Raw genomic sequence first — 8,467 nt, 5'->3', positions numbered from 1 at the left:
ATCAAGCAGGCTTTCGCCCTGCCGACTCCACGGAGATAGTAATCACTGCAGTTCTAGACTCCCTACGAGAGAAAGCTGACAAAGGTATTCCTCAGGCCCTGGTGCTGCTGGACTTATGTGCTGCTTTTGACACAGTCTATCATGGTATCCAGGTGGACCGTGTCAAGGAAGTAGGCATTCAGGGGTCAGTTCTAAGCTGGATATGTTCTTTCCTGGAAGATCATTTCCAGGCAGTCCGCCTTGCCCAGTTCATGACTCCCAAGAAAAAAATAACGTGTGGGGTGCCACAGGGCTCATCGCTCTCCCCACATTTATTTAACCTGTACCTCCTTCCATTGATTAGGTTGTTGAATGAAAGGAAAATGGTTACCTTTAACAATGCGGATGATCTACAACAGTTTTTTACCATTGATAATTCATCTAACTCAATCTCAGTCTTTCAGTCGACCATGCGGTTCACCTGTAATTGGATGGACTGCAACCATTTAAAATGAAACCCAGGAAAGACGGAATTAGTCTTGACGGGTGGCAGACAGTTTTTTCTGGGGTCCAAACTATTGGCCTGGAGAACTGGGCATCCCTCCCATCCCTTCCTCATCAGCCAAGAGTCTTGGTGTTACGATATCTAATGGCCTGTCTCTAAAAAAGCATGGGGGCTAAATTTATCTGCTTGTGCTTATCAGCTGCGTAAGATCAGAAAGATAAGTAGATTGCTGACCCAGGCTGCGTTGACAGGTTGTAATGGCTATGGTTCTATCACTGCTTGGCTACTCCAATGCAATTTATCTTGGATTACCAGCCGGTCTTATGAAACGGCTGCAGATAGTCCAGAATCAGGCAGCCAGACTGATTTACCAGCAACCACGGTGGAATCATGCTTCCCCCTTCTGAGGGAATTGCATTGGCTTCCCATTCCTCAACGCTGTGTGTTTAAGATCGGATGCCTGGTATTCAGGTGACAGCATGGTCAGGGCCATGCTTTTTTGGACAGCCTTATCTCCAGGTACTCTCCCTCACGGAATCTTCGCTCGTCTCACCTCCTATTACTGGCAACTCCTACCTTTAAGTTAAAGCGACAAGGAGGAGCCAGGTTTGCAATTCTGGCCACTAAATTGTGGAATTCTCTCCCCCTGGAAATGAGGTCCAGCACTGACTTATTGAGATTCAGAAAATGGCTTTAAAACTTGGTTGTACACTAGGGCTTACAATTGAACTGTCAACCTCCACGGCACCTTCTAGGATTAGTGCCAAGAAACCAATTGGTGAACAAGCGCTCAACAAAACTTTACTAACATAACAGAGGAGTAGGAAACTTTAATTTGCTTCTCTCTTTTCCTTGTCTTGTGCCGTATATGCAAGACAGAATTTTTTCATCCTGTGCTTTGCTAAATGAAAAAGTTGTCCATATGCTTTTAGTTTTTTTTATTAACAAACTAAACACAGATGTTGAGGCAATACTCGGATTCAGGTTAAGCTGGATTTAGTTTTTTCTACATCCTCCGAGCTTTCCGTGGCCGGCATCCATTGTGTGGAATTGGAGTGTTGTCAGTGATGGAGATTACTTCCAATCCTCCCATAGTCAAGCCCTTGATGGCAGCCTGAAAGAGTAGAAGAAAAAAATACACTTAAATGTTAAGCATTCAGTCAACAGCGCAAAAGATGTATCATGCAAAGAAAGCATACTTGTACAGATGTTCGATACATGAAGAAGAATAAAATATAAAAATATAACTCTTGCACACTATAACCAGAGGCACGATGGAAGGGTGAATAGGTTAAAACACGTACACCCCCCCCCCTTGAACTTGGAGGGAGGAGGTTTAAAGCAAGTCATTCCTGCCTGAAGACAAGGAGGAGTGGCGGGTTCAAAAATATTAAATGATCCTGCCTCCAATTTGAGAATGCATGGAGGGAATAACAAAAACTCCATCTCTTTAAGGCAAGGAGACAGGGTAAGATGAACCCATTACTTACCTTTGGTAAAGCCATATCTGGTAGAGACTCTATCTAACTACAGCTTCCTTACCTTTGAATATCACCAGGCATCAGACTTGATCCGGAAGGTTTTGTGTCAGCATCATACGCGCTAGAAGTGACGTGTGAGGTACCTATGTAGGCGCCACCTCATTGCACTGATGTCAGTTACTTTCGCAATGTTCCACCTCAGGAAGGCGGAGTCACAATGAGAACTGACCACTGTTGTTGAAGAGACTAGGGCCCTGAAATGGGGTGTCCCTTATACATCAACTGGTTCAGGGAGAGTCAGTAAGCAATCTGCGGCTAGATAATCTCTCTACCAGATAAGGCTTTACCGAAGGTAAGTAACTAGTTAATCTGATAGAGGTTAGTAGCTGCAGATTCCTTACCTTCAATAGATAACCAAGTAATATATCCTGGGTCTGCGAATCAGATCAAACCAAGAATCATGCAGGAATGAACAGGCGAAGTACCCATCACAACAGAGCTGACTGTCCAGACAGGAATGTTTTGTGAACGTGTGCAGGGATTCCCACATCACTGCTTGACAGATGTCCGGAGAGGAACACTTAGTGCTAACACAGTAGTTGCAGCCTTGGCTATGGTACAGTGAGCCCACTATCACTCAGGTAGCTGTTTCTTGGCCAATGTGCAGCAGAACGTAATGCACAGAACAATCCATCTAGAGATGATTATCTTCTGTACAGCTTTTCACTTTTTTGCTCCCACTTATCCCACGAAGACTTGGTTTTCATGCGGTCAGTGCAGAGTGACAACACTCCTTTTGGGACCAGTCCTCTCTTTAGAGGGATGAGGAGCAAAGACGGTAGACAGGGTGATGTTCTGGCCTGCATGAGGAGTCCAAACCTTTGACAGGAAAGCGGCACTTGTCTGGAGGACGAGTGTGTCTGCATAAAAAGTGAAATTAGGAGGGTGCGCTGAGAGTGCTTGGAGTTCACTGACCCTCATGGCCAATGTAATGATCACTAAAAAGGCTGTTTTGATGGTCAACTGCCTAAGAGGACAGTTATGTAAAGGCTCAATGGCACCACCATGATGCAAACTTTTCCTAAGAGCAGGCATATATCGTCTTGGTGGAGAGTTGCCTGGCAGTCAAAATAACATCACAGTCTTCGGGAGTAAACTCAAAGGCTGTCACCGCTCAATCTCCAAAAATGGAGGTGAGAGTGCACAGGTGTAGAACATTGCCCTTTTGCTGCAACATAAGAACCTCCCGAAGAGGCAGCCTGACCGGAGGACATGCTAATTAGCTCAGTATACCAGACCAATCCAAAGACACAAGAATAACCGGGTCCCGGCCATTCCTGTTCTTCTTGAGAACTTTCTCTTTTTTTTTTGTCCTCATCTTCCCATAGACACAGCAGTTTTGACAAGCTGCTTTGTACTAACTGTGCTCCCTCCGACTTACTGCTTCCGTCTCGCCATCCACGGCCTTCCTCTCTATCCCGAGGACTGGGCGTAATCATTGGACTTATATTCCGCTCTCCAGATTTTACCCATTAAATCATATTCATGAGTCGTCCCCATGATGTCAAGGGGGACCAGATATACGTTGGTGATTCTTCATATTTTAAACTCGCAATGCGCAGAGCGGCTTTAATCCAACTTGAGAACTTTGAGCAGGAGTGTTGTAGGTGTAAAGATGTACAGAAAACCAGAGTTCTACTCAAGACAAAAAGCATCTCTGAGTTAGAGCTGCCTAGAGACTCTAGCACACAGAACTGCTGACACTGCTCATTCATGACATTGGTGCACAGATATAACAAAGGCTCTATCCACTGCTGAAAGAGACCTTAGACTACCTCTGGGTGGAAATGCCATTTGTGATTCGCTGGGCATCTTTGGCTGCGTTCGTCTGCCCTGGCATTCAGAGAGCCTGCCAGGTGTGGAGCATCCAGGGAAATGCCTTGACATTACAGACATGTCCAGAGGCGCTGGGCTTCTTCACACAGGGTCCACAACCCCACACCACCCTGTTTGTTACAGTACCACATGGCGGTCGTGTTGTCCTTGAACAGCTGCACCAGCCTTCCCCTGAACGAAGGAAGAAAGGCTTTTAATGCTAATCGAATCACCCAAAGCTTGAGTATGTTTATGTGAATAATGGACTCCGCCGAAGAACAGAGTCCTCTGATCTCCACCACCCTCCAGTCCAGAAGTGAAGTTATCTTTCAGTACATTCAAGTCTGGTTGGGGAAGGAAGAGGTGTCTGCCACTGACCCAATCATGGTTCGTCAGCCACCTCTGCAGATCCTTTGCAGTTCCTTCCGAGATCTGGACCATGCCGGAGATTCCCCTGATGGTGCACCGACTAGGTCTTCAGATCCCACAGCAGAGCCGGCATATGCCAGCAGGCAAGTGCCACCAGCAGGATGTAGGAGGCCATGAGGCCCAACAGCTTCAGTGTCAGTCTCACCCAAATCTAGGCTAAAGGCTGAAACATTGGTATCAGAGCCTGAATATCCCGCTCTGGAGGCTAGGCCCAAAAATGAAACTGTGTCCAGAACAGCTACAATGAAAGTCAGGTGTAACTCTAAGGTGTTGATAGTGAACCCCAGTGAGTGCAAGAGGTTTGCCGTAGTCTGAAGGTGGGAGACGACTGCTCGGGGTGAGCCCGCCTTCATCACCCAGTTATTGAGGTAGGGGAATACTGAAATCCCTGACCTCCGCAGATGAGCTGCTACCACCGCCATCACCTTACTGAACACCCGAGGGGCACTGAAAAGGCTCAAGGGGAGCACAGTGAACTGAAACTGCGGGTGGCCCACCGTGAACTACAAATAGCATCTGTGGGGTGGCTGGACAGGGATGTGTTAATATATGTTCTGCGAGTCCAAAGCTACCATGTAGTCTCTCGGATCCATGGCAGACAACCCTTGGGCGAGCATGAGCAGTTTGAATTTTCCCCTCTTCAAGAAGAAATTGAGAAGACGCAGATCTAGGATAGGATAGGATGGAGTCCTTTGTCCTTCTTGGGCACCAGAAAGTAGAGGGAATAGCAACCACAACATACTTCTGATGCCGGCACCCACTCCATGGCTCCTTGGCCAAGTGTGCCTGCACTTCTTGATGGAGCAAGGAGAAGTGTCCCTCCATCAGCCGGTCATAAGTGGGTAGAATGCGCAGAGGGTGCCACCAAGGGGAGGGAGTAACCCCTTTGGACGTTCTGTAGTACTCAATGGTCTGGTGCTACTGAATGCCAGTGGAAGAGGTGAGGGCATATCCTGCCTCCCACTGGGTGTCCATGATGGGTTCATGGTGAACTAAAGGGGCTTGAAGGCAGCAGCTGCCAGAGAGTTGGTAAAGTGATCTAACCACTGGCTGTCTGTACCATGTGCTCACTGGGACCCATGCCCTCGGCACAAAAAGGCGTGGAAGCATGTTGGGCGTGGCGGCTGGGAGGGTATAGGTGCAGCTGCAGACCTCTTCTGTAGCCAGGAAAGGGATCATAGTAAAGCTTAATGACATGGCTGTAGCTCTGTTATTCTTGAGGAAAGCCTGAACATCCCTTGAACAACCCAATGTTTTTAAACAGGTGTGGTACCACAAGGACACAGGCGATTAAATTGCTCTGCCTTGAGAGTCGGTCGTGTCAGATATCTGAGGGAGAACTTTACTGCATCTTTCCTGTCCGCACCCACCTCAGAGTAGGACCTGGACCTCCCCTGGGGCCATAGGGAGCCCTTGCATAACTGAATCACTGAATCACAAAGAGGAAGAATATGAGAATAAAGGCCCAATGAGCATGTGGTGTTCACAGACGGTAGTACTAGGCTGTTGGAATAGAACATTTTCTTATAAAAGGTGTCCAGCATCTTGGATTTCCTTTCTGGTGGAGAGGTAGGGAACATGCCAGGGTGAATGCGTGATGAGAAGGCTTAGCCCACCAAGCTCTCTGGGGTGAGGTGCTGGGTAAGGAAACCGGGATCCCCAGGCGTCGGGCAGTTGTGGCAGGAAATCGTCCTATTCACAGGAGTCCCTGCGCAGGGCTTGGACCAGGCCCCAAGTAGGAAACCCGTAAGGGCTTCATTAAATGAGAGTAAAGGTTCTAAGGGGTAAACTCCTGGCTGAAGTAACTTCGTCAAAACATTACTTTTGACAGCAGCTGAGGGCAGGTTAAGGTCCAGGACCTCAGACGCCCTGCGCACCACCATAGCAAATGAGGCTTCATCCTCCATAGCAACAGTAGGAGGGGAAACCAGGCCAGTGCCAAGTTAGGTGTCTAACCCACTGGCCTCACCCAGTTCCTCGTACCAGTTGACCGCCTCAACTGGTTCTTTATAAGTGTCCATAGACTTCTCCCAAACATCTCCATTTCCAGGCCTATCCATTTAATAAGGCACTAGCTCCGCTACATTGAGAATGTCCTTGGTTGGTCCTGGATGCAGATTCGGGCAGTGCCCATCTGGATCCAGGTATGACGATGGGTATGGTGTCACCTAGGGGTGACTGTGGCGCCGGGGGCTTTGGCAGTGAAGCGGGTGCTGAAGATGGTCCTGTTTCGCCGACAGCTCCGCTCCGGATCCACTGAGAGATCGTTGGGGCCGACGGGCGTGTATGGCTAACTTGCCGGGCGGTTCCAGTAGAGGTACTTCCGTGCCCATGGGGCCTGACGGCGCTCCAGGGAATTCAACTCAGATCTGTGACTGGGGGAGAGAGTCTGAAAAGTTTCAGCGCTCTGTCCATCATCTCCTTGTGTTTGCTTTGTTCTCCCTAAGTTTGCAGGGTATGCCCAGACTTTTCCACTGGATTCAAGCTAGCTTGGCTGATGAAGGGTGTTACCCAGAAAGACCTGGCTTGGCAGTTCGGTCTGGACTGGGTTGCCTCATGGGAACTGATTTGCATATGGCTGGGTCTAAAGTGGGGTGGCATGGTGAGCAAAAGAACAATGGATTTAACCCAGATCTCTTGACTGGGGTGAATGTATGATTTATTCAGCATTCTGTCCATCATTTGTTTGCGTAGCACTTTTCACCCTAAGTGGGATGGGTATGCCCAGATGTGGGTCCCTTGCTCACTGTGCCACTGGTTTCAAGCTAGCCTGGCAGATGAAGGGTAATACCCAGAAACAGGTCCCAGGATGCTTGTTTACGGTCCAGGGAGTACCTGGCTTGGCAGTCCGGTCTGGACTGTTCCCATGAAACACATGGTCAAGACTGATTTGCATATGGCTGGGTCTAAACTGGGGTGGCATGGTGAGCAAAAGAACAATGGATTTAACCCTGATTTCTTGACTGGGGGCGAATGTATGGTTTATTCAGCATTCCGTCCACCATTTGTTTGCGTGGCACTTTTCACCCTAAGTGGGATGGGTATGCCCAGACGTGGGTCCTTTGCTCACTGTGCCACTGGATTCAAGGTAGCCTGGCTGATGAAGGGTGATACCCAGAAGCTGGTACCAGGCTGCTTGTTTCCAGTCCAGGGCGGACCTGGCCTGGCAGTTCAGTTTGGACTGTTCCCATGAGGCACAGGGTCAAGACTGATTTGCATATGGCAGGGTCTAAGCTGGGGTAGCATGGTGAGCAAAAGAAGGATGGATTTAACCCAGAACTCTTGATTGGTGTGAATGTATGATTTATGCAGCATTCCGTCCATCCTTTGTTTGCGTAGCACTCTCCATTAAATAAGGCACTGGCTCTGCTCCATTGAAAATGCCCTTGGTTGGTCCTGGATGCAGAGTCGGACAGCCCCCATCTGACTCTAGGTATGACGATGGGGATGGTGTCACCTAGGCAGGCTTTGGAAGTGAAGCAGGTGCTGAACATGGTCTTGTTTCGCCGACAGCTCTGCTCCGGATCCACTGAGAGATCGTTGGGGCCCGACGGGCGTGGACAGCTAACTTGCCGGGTGGTTCTAGTAGGGGCCACTCCCGCACCCATGGGGCCTGACGGCGCTCAAGGAGATTTGACCCATATCTGTGACAGGGGGTGAGTGTCTGAAGAGTTTCAGAGCTCCGTCCATCTCCTTGTGTTTGCTTTGTTCTCCCTAAGTTGGCAGGGTATAACCAGATGTGGATCCCTTGCTCAATTTTTCACAGGATTCAAGCTAGCCTGGCTGATGAAGGATGTTACCCAGAAACCGATCCGAGGATGCTTGTTCCTGGTTCAGGGAAGACTTGGCTTGGCAGTTCGGTCTGGACTGTTCTCATGAGGCACAGGGTCAAGACTGATTTGCATATTGAGGTTCCGTGGTTTTCGGGACCGGACTCCATTTTGTTTGCGTTATTCATAACGCCATTTTGTGTTGCCCTCCCGTAGGCCGTGGAGGTAACCAAACGAACAAAGTTGCATGGGCCTCATTGTTCATGTATGCATTAAACAGGCCCTTTTCTGACTTGTGAGTGAACTGCAGGACGATGACCTCTTCACCTGAAACTGACCCTTCACGAAGCCAATTTCTCTGGCTGATCGTTGTCTGAGATTGCCAATCAATGTTCAGGACCTCGTTAACCTTTAGTTTCCTTGTACAT

The 8,467-nt window shown here is 48.7% G+C and overlaps 1 protein-coding gene across 2 annotated transcripts in view; it reads right to left on the bottom strand.

Annotated features, from left to right (window-relative positions):
* Positions 1-1,407: 1,407 nt before the first annotated feature.
* The window catches only part of MRPS11 (mitochondrial ribosomal protein S11), a 191,311-nt gene continuing 184,251 nt past the window's right edge, over positions 1,408-8,467 (bottom strand). For both annotated transcript variants that reach the window (XM_078683176.1, XM_078683177.1), the window contains one exon: positions 1,408-1,598. In XM_078683176.1, coding sequence (XP_078539302.1) covers positions 1,491-1,598 — 108 coding nt within the window. In that variant the 3' untranslated portion in view covers positions 1,408-1,490. The remainder of the gene's footprint in view (positions 1,599-8,467) is intronic.

The sequence above is a fragment of the Lissotriton helveticus genome, chromosome 3_1 (genome assembly GCF_964261635.1).
Source record: "Lissotriton helveticus chromosome 3_1, aLisHel1.1, whole genome shotgun sequence".
NCBI lineage: Eukaryota > Metazoa > Chordata > Amphibia > Caudata > Salamandridae > Lissotriton > Lissotriton helveticus.
Note: the sequence above shows the minus strand (reverse complement) of the source record. Positions and strands in the feature narration are given on the sequence as shown.